General features: G+C 46.3%; 1 protein-coding gene across 1 annotated transcript in view; it reads left to right on the top strand.

Moving 5' to 3' along the window:
* Window positions 1-15,857, top strand: part of LOC139229888 (zinc finger protein 850-like) — a 47,681-nt gene extending 31,824 nt beyond the window's left edge. The window contains exon 3 of the mRNA XM_070861519.1: window positions 13,024-15,857. Coding sequence (XP_070717620.1) covers window positions 13,024-13,951 — 928 coding nt within the window. The 3' untranslated portion in view covers window positions 13,952-15,857. The remainder of the gene's footprint in view (window positions 1-13,023) is intronic.
* Window positions 15,858-16,122: the final 265 nt, after the last annotated feature.

The raw sequence follows: 16,122 nt of genomic DNA, 5'->3' as shown, positions 1-16,122 counted from the left end.
GTTGGTGAGATGAGAGACTGAATCTCTTCCACACTCAGGTGGTAAATGGGCGCTCCCTGATGTGTTTCCACCCAACGCGCATCTGCATCCATTCCTACAGTCCCCACATTTACAGTGTTGAGTCAGCTGAGCACACGAGTCTCACAGACTAGACGATTGGTTGAAGGTGCATCCACACACAGAACATGTGTCCTGTTCCTCCCGCTGTGATTGGTGTTTTTCCAAAGGCTGATGATAAGGTGATCCTGATGAATCTGGTGAATCTCTCAAATCTTGACCTGATGTTTGATTTGAGTTTTCCAGCTGTACCATGTCCATAGTTGAGTACAAATACAGGGTCATTGACTTCAATATCACATGACAAGTTTGCATGAACATGATACATGCTTTGTTGATGCTGTCTGCCCTCGACGTGATCATGGAGATCGGGGTAGACAAGAGAGAGTCTTGTTTTGAGCATCCTTTTCATGAGCAGCTCGGCTGGGGGAACTCCGGTGAGTGAGTGGGGTCTGATGCAGTAGCTGAGCAGGACTCAGTCGGGTCTGCAGGGAGCCTTCTGACACACTTTTCAAGCTTTGCTTGATGGTTTGAACTGCCTGTTTTGCCTGGCCATTGGATGCCGGCTTGAAGGGGGCAGACGTGATGTGCTTGATCCCATTGCGGGTCATGAATTCCTTGAATTCGGCACTGGTGAAACACGGCCCATTGTCGCTGACAAGGACATCCGGCAGGCCATGTTTGGCAAACATGGCTCATAGGCTTTTGATGGTGGCGGTGAACGTGCTTACAGACATTATTACACATTCAATCCATTTTGAATAAGCATCCACAACAACCAAGAACATTTTGCCTAGAAATGGGCCCGCAAAGTCAACGTGGATCCTAGAACACGGTTTGGAGGGTCAAGACCACAAACTTAGTGGTGCCTCTCTGGGTGCATTGCTCTGTTGAGAGCAAGTGTTGCATTGGCGCATGCATGACTCCAAATCTGAGTCGATGCCGGGCCACTACACATGTGATTTGGCTATGGCTTTCATCATTACTTTGCCTGGGTAGGTACCTTGTAGGATGCGTATGAATATTTCCCTGCCTTTCTTGGGCAAGACCATGCGATTACCCCACAAAAGACAATCCGCCTGTAAGGACATTTCATCTTTGCACCTCTGGAATGCCTTGATCTCTTCCTGCGACTCCGCTGGGATGCTGTACCAGCTCCCATGGAGGACACAGTTTTTTTTTAAAACCAGGGGCAGTAAAGGATCCTGGCTGGTCCAGGTCCTGATCTGGCGGGTTGTAACAGGCGACTTTTCGTTTTCGAATGTGTCCATCACCAAGGGCAAGTCTGCAGCCTGTGCCATTTCCATCCCGGTGGTGGGCAATGGTAGCTAACTGAGAGTACCAGCACAGGTCTCTGTGCCTGGTCTGTGCTGACAGCGTGAGCTCCCATCTTTGGATGTAGGCAGAGGCATTGGTGTTAATCCTTTTGCTCTGAGAAAGCGATATGAGGGACTTATGGTCGGTTTCTAGCTCAAACTTGAGACCAAACAGATACTGGTGCATTTTTTTCACCCCGTAAACACACGCCACAGCTTCTTTTTCAATCAAGCTGTAAGCCCTTGGACAGACTCCTGGACGCATAGGCGACTGGTTGCAATATTCCCGATTCGTTAGCCTGTTGTAACACACACCCAACTCCATAAGACAATGCATCGCAAGCTAGCACTAATCATTTACATGGGTTATACAGAACAAGCAGTTTGTTTGAACATAATAGATTTCTGGCTTTCTCAAAAGAAGCCTCTTATGAATTCCCCCATACCCAGTCGTCTCCCTTGTGCATTAGCACATGTAGGGGTTCTAGCAAGGTGTTTAACTGGGGTAGGAAATTACCAAAATAGTTGAGGAGTCCCAGGAACGACCGCAGCTCTGTCATGTTCTGTGGTCTCGACGCATTCTTGATGGCCTCCACCTTGGCATCGGTGGGTCTGATGCTGTCTGCTGCGATTCTTCTTCCTAAGAACTCGACCTCTGGTGCCAGGAAAACACACTTTGAGCATTTCAACCTGAGTCCTACGCGATCTAGCTGACTTAGAACCTCTTCCAGATTCTTCAAGTGTTCGATGATGTCCCGACCTGTGACCAGTATATCGTCCTGAAAAACCACGGAACTGACTTTAGCAGGCTTTCCATGTTCCATTGGAAAATTGCCATGGCCAAACAAATCCCAAACAGGCATCTGTTATAGATGAACAGACCTATGTGCATGTTGATGCAGGTGAGGCCTTTCGAAGATTCCTCCAGCTCCTGCATCATGTAGGCCAAGGTCAGTTCCAACTTGGTGAACGTTTGTCCTCCAGCCAGGATCGAAAATAGGTCATCTACCTTGGGTAGCGGGTATTGGTCCTGTAGTGAAAAACGGTTCATCATTACTTTATAGTTCCCTTAAATTCTGACCGTCCCGTCGCCTTTGAGACCCGAGACAATTGGACTGGCCCACTCATTGAACTCCACCGGCGTGATGATGCCTTCTCGCTGCAGCCTGTCCAGCTCAATTTCCACTTTCTCTTGCATCGTATACGGTACTGCCCGTGCATTGTGGTGGATGAAACGTGTACCAGGAACCAAGTGGATCTGCACCTTCACATCCGAAAAACTTCCAATACGTGGCTCAAACAACGACAGGAACTTGCTCAGAATCTGGGCACATGAGGCATCGTTGATGGATGAAAGCGCTCAGATGTTGTCCCAGTTCCAGCGGATTTTTCCCAGCCAGCTTCTGCCGAACAGTGTGGGGCCATCCCCTGGCACAATCCATAGTGGGAGTTCATGCACTGCTCCATCATAGGAGACCTTTACATCTGCGCTGCCAGTTACAAGGATCAGCTCTTTGGTGTAAGTTCTTAGCTTGGTGTGAATGGGGCTGAGCTTGGGCCTGTGTGCCTTGTTGCTCCACAGCCTGTCAAAAGTATTTCTGCTCATTATTGACTGACTCGCAACCGTGTCCAGTTCCATGGATACTGGAATTCCATTCAGTTCAACTTTTAACATGAGCGGTGAACATTTTGTGGTGAAGGTGTGTATCCCGTACACTTCTGCCTCCTCGGTTCGAGTCTCTATTTCAGCCTGATCCACCATGGATCGATCTTCCTCTGCAACGTGGTGGTTTGCGGGGTTTGCAGCTCGTCTGCACATTCGCTGGAGGTGTCCCATTATTCTGTAGCCTTTGCATGCATAGATGGGTCTGATGATCACGTCCACAGTGCCAACAAGGTGTTAACTGCCTCGCATTAATGATTGATACTGGACTCTGGGTGATCTGAGGACGTGCAGCAGCCAGCGTGTATGTTCTGCCATATGCATTCCTGCTTGAAAACGATGTTACTTTCTGTACAGTACTAGCCAAAACCTCTTTATGCTGTGAAATGTGTTTGGTGTTATCGCTGGTGGACATAAATGCCTGGGCTATCGTTATGCCTTTGCTCGGGTTCGGTGTTTCAACAGTCAATAGTTTGCAAAGGATAACCTCATGGCCAATGCCAAGCACAAAAAAGTCCCTTAGCATTTGTTCAAGGAATCCATCAAATTCGCAATGTCCTGTAAGGTGCATTAGAACGGTGACATAGCTCGCCACTTCCTGGCCTTCTGACTGTTGACACGTGTAGAACCGATACCTCACCATCAAAATGCTTTCCTTTGGATTTAGGTGCTCCCGGACCAGCGTACACAATTCTTCATAGTATTTGGTTGTTGGTTTCACCGGAGCTAGAAGATTTTTCATGAGGCCATAGGTTGTTGCCCCACAGACGGTAAGGATGATTGCCCTTCGTTGGCCAGCGTTCTCGTCCCCTTACAGCTCATTGGCCTTGAAGTATTGGTCAAGTCGCTCCATGAAGGCCTGCCAATCATCCCCTTCTGAGAATTTCTCCAGGATAGCAACAGTTCTTTGCATTTTCGCATGGTTGTTCATTACTTCATCGCCAATTGTTATGCTCATAATAAAGCATACAACTGAGTATTATATGCAATGAGTAAGTGTGACCTTAGCTCCTTTAATTAAACTGCAGAGTATTGGTACAGCGTGGGAGGCCTACTTATATATGCTGGGATCCCTTGGGACTCCAACAGGTAGGCCCTCTGGTGGTGGTGTGATACAGGTTGCCAAGGGTTACATACATAACAGATATGATGGTGGAATCAGACAGTGACTGGTGGGGCCTGGTGACAGATTATTGCCAGAAGCCCTTTTCAGGCAGGTTGATGATTAGATGTAACCAGCACAACAACTGTAGCCGTCTGTTATTGTCCAAAATCCCCAAATCTAATGTCACTAATTTATTTTTCTGTGAGTAATGTAGCGGTATGAAAGAAGGGATGAAATGAGGCTTGTGCAGGAAAGAAGGTTCCTTGAATGAACACATTGTGAGCCTGTTTTATGACTCATCATTGTGAGGTTAAAAACATGACATGGAAAAGGGCATGTCCAGTGACACTTATATTGCCAATAGTGCTTTCTAAGTTAATCACTATATCCTAACCCTGATATAATATTGACCACACCAACCGCTAATCCCAATCCTAACAAATAACCAGAAACCACAAGCACTAGCCCCTAAACCTATAACTAAACACAGCCAATAACCAAGGCTAAGAAGATAGGAAACAGGAGCAGAAGTAGGCCATCTAGCCCCTTGAGCCCACTCTGCTATTCAGTAAGATCTGATCTTGGCCACAATTCCACTTCCCTGCCCTCACCCATAACCCTTGATTCCTCTAACTTTCAAAAATCAGTCTATCACCAACTTAAATATATTCAATGATCCAGCCTCCACTGCTCTCAGGGGTAGATAATTTCAAAGACTCACGACTCTCTGAGAGAATAAATTTCTCCTCATTTCCGTTTTAAATGGGCGACTCCTTATTCTCAGACGATGCCACCTCGTTATAGATACCCCGCACAAAAGGAAACAGAGATCAGTGGAGGAGCTAAAGACCTGATAAAGGAAGTATTTAAACAATTATTTTGATGCAAGAAATACTGCAAAATATGTTAGTAACAAGTAATTGTAATCAGCTAACCCATCAAAATTAGCAAAGACAATTACAAAGATCAGAACATTTCAAAGATCAGAACATGCAGTATGTGTGGAATTTTACTAACTGCATTCAAAAATGGTTAAACAATACACAAACTAACAGATTTCCAGTCTTAAGCAAGATAGTTTTTTCAAGGCTTGGTTGAAAGGAACGTCAAATGAGTGTAAAGTGAGACATTCTGGTTCAGTCTATGACACCCACAAGTTGTATACTCAAACGAAACAAGCTTGGGATTTGATGTGGTAAAAGATGAACTGCGGGAGAAGTGAAATAATCTAGAGTAAGAAAAGGCCCAAAATGGAAGGGAAGGAAACATTAATTAGTCTCCTCTCATTATGGAGAAATCAAATATTCGACACACGATGTTTGAAACAAGCTGATGTATTCAATATTTATACAGACCATTAATCTCCAGCTCAGGTATAGGTGTAATTAAGAGCAGCAGAAAGAAAGTCTAACTGCCAAAATGAACATGGTTCAGTGCCCAATGCAATCACAGTTAATCCTGTTCCATTCACTAACGGGCCTTTCGATGGCGGCACATTTACCTAGCATTCCCCGCGAAGGACAATTTGCCGAACCCAGACTACAGGGTCATAGTGCGCAGGCGCGGGACCTGGATGTGTTTGGAACATGCACAGTGCAGGTAATGGTGGAGCGTGTATGGTGAACATGTGCTCCGCAAAAGCGCCCATTTCAGCGGGGCGGAGGGGAGTAATGGACCAGCGGGTAGCTAGGCAGTCTTCATGAACAACTCGTGCCTGCCAGAAGCCCGGAATAATACCCTGAATATCAGCGACTGCAGCTTCGAGGCTTTCTCCCGGTCACAGGCCCAGGATAACGGCGGCCATCTTTGTACAGGAAGGCAAGTTCAGTGCTCCGCTACCTTGATTCAGTGAGCAGGAAAGCGCATGCGTGGCCATCTTGGTGCAGGAGCTACGTGAGGTGCGTTAGTATCTGTTTCCAAGCAGTCCTCGTGTGTAAAGCAATAACTTATTTTATTTTCACTCTCAACACCTCGGATTTCTCACCATCTCTCCTAAAGGCGCTGCTCAGTGCTAAACTTACGGTTTACGTCCAGACAATTGTAACAGGAAAACCCCAGAGCGGTTCACTCCCAGGGGTAGAATCCCCATGTATAGTCCCAGGGTTATTATCTTATAAGAAAGAGGAGCAGGAGTAGGCCATTTGGCCCCTCGAGCCTGCTCCCCCATTCAGTAAGGAGGAAGTGCATCTGGGAGGGCGCTGAGCGCCTCGAGTCTCATCATCAAGTGCAATCAGAAAACAAGCGCAGGCAGCAGAAAGAACGTGCAGCAAACCAATCCCATCCTCCCTTATTCTCAACGACTGTCTGTCCCACCTGTGGCAGGGTCTGTGGCTCTCTTATTGGATTGTTCAGTCATGTAAGGACTCAGTCTAAGAGTGGAAGCAAGTCTTCCTCAATTCCGAGGGACCGCCTATGATGATGAATAAGATCATGGCTGATCTGATCATGGATTCAGCTCAACTTCCCTGCCCGCTCAAAAATCTGTCTCTCTCTGCCTTAACTATATTCAATGACCACGCCTCCAAACAGTTTTCTGGGGCAGAGAATTCCATAGATTTACAACCCTCTGAGAGAAGAAATTTTTCCTCATCTCAGTTTGAAATGGGTGGCCCCTTGTTCTGAGACTATGCCCCCTGGTTTTAGTTTCTCCTATGAGTGAAAATATCCTCTCTGCATTCACATTGTCAAGCCCCCTCGTTATCTTATATGTTTCAACAAGATCACCTCTCAGTCATCTGAACTCCAATGTGTATAGGCCCAACCTACTCAACCTATCCTCATAAGACAACCCCCTCATCTCCGGAATCATCCTCTAAACAGCCTCCAATGCAATTCCTTAAATACGGAGATCAAAACTGCATGCAAGCAATACTCCAGGTGTGGCCTCACCAATATCCTGTACAGTTGTAGCTTACTTCCCTGCTTTTATACTCTATCCCCCTTGCAATAACGGCCAAAATTCCATTTGCCTTCCTGATTACTTGCTGTACCTGCTTACTAACTTTTTATGTTTTATGCACAAGGACTCCCAGATCTTTCTGTACTGCGGCACTTTGCAATTTTTCTCCATTTAAATTATAATTTGCTTGTCTATTATTTCTGCCAAAGTGAATAAGCTCACATTTTCCCACATTTTTCTACATCTGCCAATGAAGCCATGCTGACTCTGATTGATTTAATCAGGCTTTTCCAAATGTCCCGCTACTGCTTCCTTAATAATGGACTCCAGCATTTTCCCAACCACAGATGTTAGGCTAACTGGTCTATACTTTTCCTGCTTTTTGTCTGCCTCCTTTTTTAAATAGAGGCATTACATTTGTGGTTTTCCAATCAGCTTCATGAAAGGGAAATCATGTTTGACAAATTTGCTGGAGTTCTTTGAGGATGTAATGAGTAGGGTGGATAAGGGGGAACCAGTGGAAGTGGTGTATTTGGATTTCCAGAAGGCTTTCGATAAGGTGCCACATAAGAGGTTACTGCACCAGATAAAAGCTCACGGGGCTGGGGGTTAGTATATTAGCATGGATAGAGGATTGGTGGGACCGCCCCAGAATCCAGAGAATTTTGGTAGATTACAACCAACGGATTCACTATCTTTGCAGCCACTTCTCTTAAGACCCCAGGATGTAAGCCATCAGGTCCAGAGGACTTGTCCGCCTTTAGTCCTATTATTCTACTGAGTACTACTTCATTAGTGATAGTGATTGTATGAAGTTCCTCCCTCCCTATACACTTTTGATTATCCACGTCAGTATTACTCTCAGTGACTGAGTCTTTTACTCTAATTAAACTGATCTCGGACTGTTTCTGTCAGATATTAACTCATGTACGGTCCCAGCAAACACTCCCACTCCGTCATCCGGCCAATGTTTCTGCAGGGTTGCTTTGTGAAGACGGGCTGATGGGGAGAAACTCCCTGCACGGAATGATCCCAAATTGAGCAATTCCAAGCAACAAGATTCCCAGCTTTAATCATTCTCTGTCCTTTACCCCCAGGTCCAGATCCTTTGCTCAGATTCAGATAAAAGTAAATTGGGAAAAGTGCACTTTGATTTTTACAGGCTGAATTTATGCAGAGAGCTGCGCGTGCGTGGTTCAGCCCCGCCCTCTGTTTCAATTCCCAGTGAGCAGAAGAGCGCATGTGCCCTCCCCTCCCCCAGCTCTGCCTGTGATCGCCATTAACTTAGTGAGCAGAAGAAGATGGCTTAAAACAGCCAGGAATGGAGACACCGCGGCCCCGGGGTAAGGCAGCGAGCAGCAGCCTCCTTACAGCAGCGCAGCGCTTTGGGAGCGTGGGCTCAGAAATCGGCATTGAGTCCAGGGGAAGTCGGGGGCTGTGTGTAAGAGGCAGAGTGGAGCAAGAACCAGTGTCAGTGCGTGGTGTGAGTGGGAGAAGAGAGCGGCCATTCTCAGGCAGTGTAAGGTAACAGAGAAAGTAAATCACCTCACTCTTTCAAATCATTGCTGCTTTCTTTCCCCAAATCAGTAGTGAAGGTTCTTGATTCAGTTCCAATTTCACCGTGTCTGTTGTTCTTGGACAGTGAGCAGTGGAAACACAGCCTGACAGTGAGGATGTGAGGAGTTTCACACAGTGCATCTATTGCAGGCACCAGGAGAGGAGTGTGGGAGAAGGTATTTTAAAAACCGGTTTATATTGTTTTGGTGAGCTGAGTGATCGACAGATACATCGTCGCTCCCTCATGTATCATAGTCTCCCCCGCATCCATATCTTAGAACTAATAATGGTCTCATGTTATTATTCTCAGAGCAAAATTCTTTAACCAGCCAGAACAAATGTGATCTTTCCTCCACCCGGAACACAAGGAACAATGCAGGCAGCTCCTTCTCACACACAGTAAGTAGATTATCACTCAGACTGCAGAGACACAGGCCTTAATCCTATAATCACAGGCAGCAGAAACTGTCAGTCCCACAGTGATCTGAAGTGGCAGAGTTACATTGTGAATCTTACAGCCACTTGGAGCAGTAGAATCAGATGCTGTTTCACCATTGAAACAGATCACACTGACGGGTACATTAAACACCCACACTCACTTGCCAGAAACTGGCAGGTAGAGAATAAAACAATCATTTATCTGAAAAAATGTCGAACAGCTAGTATAAACCACAGTCACATATCAGGAGCTGACGGGTACAGAGCAAAAGCCATATTCACGTTTCAGAATCTGATGGATTCAGTATTTAACCCACCGAACATACCAGAAGATGACAGGTGCAGAATAAAACCCACATTCCAGTACTATAGACTGACAGATACAGTATACAACACACACCCACATATATGAAAGTGACAGTAACAGAATAAAATTCACACTTGCATACCAGAGAGTGACAGGTAAAGTGTAAATCCCATCTGCACATATCGGAAAACTGAAAGGCAGTAAGTAAAATTGTTACTTGCATAACAGAAACTGATAGGGGCAGAGTAAAACCTACACGCACACATCAGAAAAATGACAGGTAGAAGGCAAAATCTTCACTCACATATTAGAGAAATACAGATTAAAAAGTAAAATTGATTCTCAAGTTCACATAGCAGAGACTGGCAGATAGAGTACCTTCCACAATCATATAAAGCAGGAACTGACAGGTACAGTCTAAAACGCACAATCAAGTAGCAGGAACAAATAGGTACAGATTAAACCCAGACTAACAGCAGAAACTGAGAGGCACAGATTAAACCTCAATACACATACCAAAACCTGACAGGTACAGAAAAATACACACACTTGAATAATCAGAGTCTGAGAGATACAGTATAAAACCCACACTCGCACATCAGAGGCCGACATATTAAAATCCATAATCCCATAACATAAATGGACATACAGTGACATGCCCATACTCACTTACCAGAAACTGACAGGTACAAAGGAAAGCCCACTCTCCATTAAGCAGAAACAGGCATGTATAGAGTAAGACCCACACTCACATATCAGAACTTGACAGGTACAGAATAAAACCCAGACTCCCATAACAAAAATGGAGAGATACAGAGAAAGGCCCACACTCACATACCAGACACAGATAGATAAAGAGTGAAACTCAGACTCATTTACCAGGGACCGAAAGATTCAACATAAACACTCGCCACCATAACAAACATTGACAGAAAGCAAAACGAATACTCTATCAGGAATTGGTGGTACAGAGTAAAACAATACTAACATACTGGAGAATGACGGGTATGGAGTAGAGCTCACATTCACATAACAGAGATGGACAGATACAGCTCAAAACACACTCACACACCAGAAATGGAAAGATACAGAATGAAACCCACAGGCAATTACCAGAAATTGACACGTACAGGATAAAACCCACGCTCTTGTATCAGAAACTGACATACAGAGTAAAATCCTCACCACATACCAGAGATGGACAGATACAGAGTAAAATCCACACTCCCATACTAGACACCCTCAATATAAGAAAATAAGAACATAAGAAATAGGAGCAGCAGTAGGCCATACGGCCCCTCGAGCCTGCTCCATCATTTAATACAATCATGGCTGATCCGATCGTGGACTCAGGTCCACTTCCCTATCTGCTCCCCATAATCACTTATTCCCTATCAGTTAAGAAACTATCTATCTCTGTCTTAAATTTATTCAATGTCCCAGCTTCCACAGCTCTCTGAGGCAGCGAATTCCACAGGTTTACAACCCTCAGAGAGAAGAAATTCCTCCTCATCTCAGTTTTAAATGGACGGCCACTTATTCTAAGATTATGCCCCCTAGTTCTAGTCTCCCCTATCAGTGGAAACATCCTCTCTGCATCCACCTTGTCAAGCCCCCTCATAATCTTATACGTTTCAATAGATCACCTTTCATTCATTCTTCTGAATTCCAATGAGTAGAGGCCCAACCTCATAAGTCAACCCCCTCATTTCTGGAATCAACCTAGTGAACTTTGTCTGAACTAGCTCCAAAGCAAGTATATCCTTTCGTAAATATGGAAACCAAAACTGCATGCAGTATTCCAGATGTGGCCTCACCAATAATCTGTATAACTGTAGCAAGACTTCCCTGCTTTTATACTCCATCCCCTTTGCAATAAAGGCCAAGATTCCATCGGCCTTCCTGATCACTTGCTGTACCCGCATACTAACCTTTTGTGTTTCATGCACAAGTATCCCCAGGTCCCGCTGTACTGCAGCACTTTGCAATCTTTCTCCATTTAAATAATAACTTGCTCTTTGATTTTTTTCTGCCAAAGTGTATGGCCTCACACGTTCCAACATTATACTCCATCTGCCAAATTTTTGCCAATTCACTTCACGTATCTATGTCCTTTTGCAGATTGTTTGTGTCCTGCTCACCCATTGCTTTTCCTCCCATCTTTGTATCAACAAACTTGGCTACATTACACTCAGTCCCTTCTTCCAAGTCGTTAATATAGATTGTAAATAGTTGGGATTCCAGCACTGATCCCTGTGGTACCCCACTAATTACTGATTGCCAACCAGAAAATGACCCATTTATCCCAACTCTCTGTTTTCAGTTAGTTATCCAATCCTCTATCCATGCTAATATATTACCCCCAACCCCGTGAACTTTTATCTTGTGCAGTAACCTTTTATGTGGCACCTTGTCAAATCCTTCTGGAAGTCCAAATACACCATATCCACTTTATCCACCCTGTTCGTTACATGCTCAAAGAATTCAAGCAAATTTGTCAAACTTAACTTCCCCTTCGTAAATCCATGCTGACTCTGCCTGACCGAATTACCTTTTCCAAACGTCCTGCAACTGCTTCTTTAATAATGGACTCCAACATTTTCCCAATCACAGATGTTAGGCTAACTGGTCTATAGTTTCCTGCTTTTTCTCTGCCTCCTTTTTTACCGCATGCAGCGCTCAGGCCCCGGGCAACACCGAGTGTAGCTCTCGGGCCCCGGGCAACACCGAGTGCAGCTCTCGGGCCCCGGGCAACACCGAGTGCAGCTCTCGGGCCCCGGGCAACGGCGAGTGCGGCTCTCGGGCCCCGTGCAATGGCGAGTGCGGCTCTCGGGCCCCGGGCAACGGCGAGTGCGGCTGTCGGGGCCCCGGGCAACACCGAGTGCAGCTCTCCGGCCCCGGGCAACACCGGAGGCCTCGGGCAACACCGAGTGCAGCTCTCAGGCCCCGGGAAACACCGAGTGCGGCTCCCGGGCCCGGGGCCACACCGAGTGTGGCTCCCAGGCCCCGGGCCACACCGAGTGCGGCTCCCGGGCCCTGGGCCACACCGAATGCGGCTCCCGAGCCCTGAGTCAGAGCCGCCGGGCCCGGCACCAAAAAACCCCGGGGACATCGCCTCCCCCACACCAGAAAAACAACAACTCGCATTTATACAGCAAGCCCAGCAATTCCCAGCCGCTTTGTGTCAGGGTGGGCGCTGGATGTGGAAGTCGCTCCCTGGCCTCCTGTGTGGGTCTGTTTGTTGCATCAGTTTGAGTTGGGGTGGAGAGCGAGGAGAAGCTGCTGGGTTTCACCCCCAGTGCTTCTGGGCCCAGTGGGACCAACAATTTCCCATGTGCGACTGTCAAGGGAGGTGGATTCCCTTCCCTGAAGGACAGTAGTGACCCAGATGTGTCTTTACAACAATCCGGCAGCTTTCATGGTCACTTTTTTCTAGTGCTAACCCCACAAATGATCAGATTCATTAAGCTCAATTTCACAACCTGCCTTTGTGTTTTTGTGGGTTCTCTCTCTCACTCCCTTTTTCCTGTTTGAAATTCACTTTACAGGGTGTTAAAAGGGGAGGATTTGTAGACTGGAAGCGCAAACCAAATATCACCTCAAGATCTGACAGTCACTCGATACATCGGGACTGGAATATCATCAGCTTTTGACCATGGAAGCAGAAGACACCGTTCACAGTGGGGAGAAACGGTACACGTGCTCTGTGTGTGGACAAGGCTTTAGCCGATCATCAAACCTGGAGAGACACAAGTGCAGTCACACTGGGCAGAAACCATGTAAATGTGGGGACTGTGGGAAACGTTTCAACTACCCGTCCCAGCTGGAAACACATCGGCGAGGTCACACTGGGGAGAGGCCGTTCACCTGCTCCAACTGTGGGAAGGGATTCACTACATCATCCTACTTGCTGATACACCAGCGAGTTCACACTGGGGAGAGGCCATTCACCTGCTCCGACTGTGGGAAGGGATTCACTCTGTCATCTCACCTGCTGACACACCAGCGAGTTCACACTGGGGAGAGGCCGTTCACCTGCTCCGACTGTGGGAAGGGATTTGCTCAGTCATCCCACCTGCTGATACACGAGCGAGGTCACACTGGGGAGAGACCGTTCACCTGCTCCGTGTGTGGGAAGGGATTCACTACATCATCCCAACTGCTGACACACCAGCGAGTTCACACTGGGGAGAGGCCATTTACCTGCTCTGAGTGTGGGCAGGGATTCCCTCAGTCATCCAACCTGCTGAGACACCAGCGAATTCACACTGGGGAGAGACCTTTTAAATGTTCCGACTGTGAGAAGAGTTTTAAAAGCAAACAGCACCTCCTGACACACCAGCAAGTTCACACTGGGGAGAGACCTTTTAAATGTTCTGACTGTGAGAAGAGTTTTAAAAGCAAACAGCACCTACTGAGACACCAGCGAGTTCACACTGGGGAGAGGCCGTTCACCTGCTTCGACTGTGGGAAGGGATTCACTCTGTCATCCTACCTGCTGAGACACCAGCGAGTTCACACTGGGGAGAGACCGTTCAGCTGCTCTGAATGTGGTAAGGGATTCACTCGGTTATCGCACCTGCTGACACACCAGCGAGTTCACAAGTGACTACAGGGTTTGGATTCTGTTGTTATTGCTGTTGTTAATCACATCCTGTTCATTGCTATGGATTTTTGTCTTTGCCACCTGAGTGTTTAGCATCACCTGGCTGGAGCTGAGAAAGGATAATCTTTTGGGGGGAGGATCATTCAGGGGGAACAGAACTTCAGCCTGGATACAGTCCTTAAGGGCCACACTAAGATCACCTCATTCTTCTGAACTCCAATGTGTATAAGTCCAACCTACTCAACCTATCGTCGTATCAACCCCCTCATCTCTGGAATCAACTCCAGAATCTGTAGCAGACATGAGCAAGGACCTGAGGCTTATTAAAAGACACATATTTCATTACCAACAAGGTTACACTGGGAGAAATGTTCAGTTAGAACATAAGAAAAAAGAGCAGGAGTCGGCCATTTTGCCTCTCGGGCCTGCTCCATCTTTCAATAAGATCATGGCTGATCTGATCATGGACTCAGTTCCACTTCCCTGCCCACTCCCCATAACCCTTTACTCCCTTATTGTTCATAAATCTCTCTATATCCGCCTTAAATATATTCAAAGACCTACTCAATCTATCTTCATAAATCAATCCCGTCATCTCCGGAATCAACCCAGTGAACCTTCTCTGAACAGCCTCCAATGCAAGTATATCTTTCCTTAAATACGGAGACCAAAATACGGAGTCCATTACAGGCAAAATGCCGAGCAAACCAGCAACACACTGGCACCTTAACAGTGTCTCATCGGCCTACACGCGTTACTTAAATAGATTTGCTGAGTGGATATAAACTTAAACCAGGTTTGCAGGCTTGATGCTCTATTCACATATTGAAGGTAGAAGAGATACTGTGGTGTACAAGCTAAGTCCAGTAGCTGAAAGTGATTAACAGACTGGGTTTTGTGTTTAGTGATTCCGGGCGTGTTACCAATCACAGCAAAATCGAAGCCCATGGAATAACGGGGACAGTGGCAGCATGGATATGAAAGTGGCTAAGTGACACACACAGAGTAGTGGTGAAGGGTTGTTTTTCAGACTGGAGGAAGTGGTGTTTCCCAGGGATCGGTAGTAGGGCCACTGCTTTTCTTGATCTATATTAATGACTTGGACTTGGGTGTACAGGGCACAATTTACATATTTACATCTCACACAAAACTTGGAAGGATAGTGAACAGTGAGGAGGATAGTGATAGATGTTAGAAAGATATAGACAGGCTGGTGGAATGGGTGGACATGTTGCAGATGAAATTTAACGTATAAAAGTCACTCCATTCATCAGGGCCCCAATATCATCGGCCTTTGAATGTGAAAGGAGAAACATTTGTCTGTTCTGTCTGTGGGAAAAGATTTTAAACATCAGTGTGACTGGAAAAGCACTCAGACACGCACACACACCCGAGTGAGAGTGTTCCAGTGCACTGCCTGTGGAAAGAGTTTTTGCCAGTTACACAGCCTGAATAAACATCTCACCGTTCACAGCGGGGAGAAACCGTACGCGTGTTCTGTGTGTGAACGAGGCTTCAACTGATCGTCCAACCTGGAGAGACACAACAACCGCACCACGGAGAAACCGTGGAAATATGGGAACTGGGAAGAGATTCTCTGAACAGCCTCCAATGCAAGTATATCCTTCCTTAAATACGGAGACCAAAACTGTACGCAGTACTCTAGGTGTATCCTCATCAATACCCTGTACAGTTGTAGCAGAATTTCTCTGCTTTTATGAGGACAGATTGGATAGGCTGGGTTTGTTCTCATTGGAACAGAGTAGGTTGAGAGGAGACCTCATTGAGGTGCACAAAATATTGAGGGGCCTGGATATAGTGGATAGTAAGGGTCTATTTCCATTAGTGGAGTGAGCTATTACGAGGGGGCATAGTTTTAAGGTGTTTGATGGAAGGTTTAGAGGGGATTTGAGGGGGGGGTCTTCTTTACGCAGATGGTTGTAGGGATCTGGAACTCACTGCTTAGAGGAGTAGTGGATGCAGAAACCCTCACCACTTTTAAGAGATGGCTGGATGGGCACTTAAAGTGCCGTAACCTGCAGGGTTACGGACCTAGAGCTGGTAATTGGGATTAGACTAGATGACCTTTTTTTGGATGGCGCAGATATAATGGTAACTACTGTAGGGAATACAATACGGCCAGGGTGATCTCCTGGACTAGTTTCGATCACCTG

The sequence above is a fragment of the Pristiophorus japonicus genome, chromosome 19, assembly GCF_044704955.1.
Source record: "Pristiophorus japonicus isolate sPriJap1 chromosome 19, sPriJap1.hap1, whole genome shotgun sequence".
NCBI classification, from domain to species: Eukaryota; Metazoa; Chordata; class Chondrichthyes; family Pristiophoridae; genus Pristiophorus; species Pristiophorus japonicus.
The sequence above is the reverse complement of the archived record's forward strand: the minus strand, read 5'-3'. Positions and strand labels throughout refer to the sequence as shown.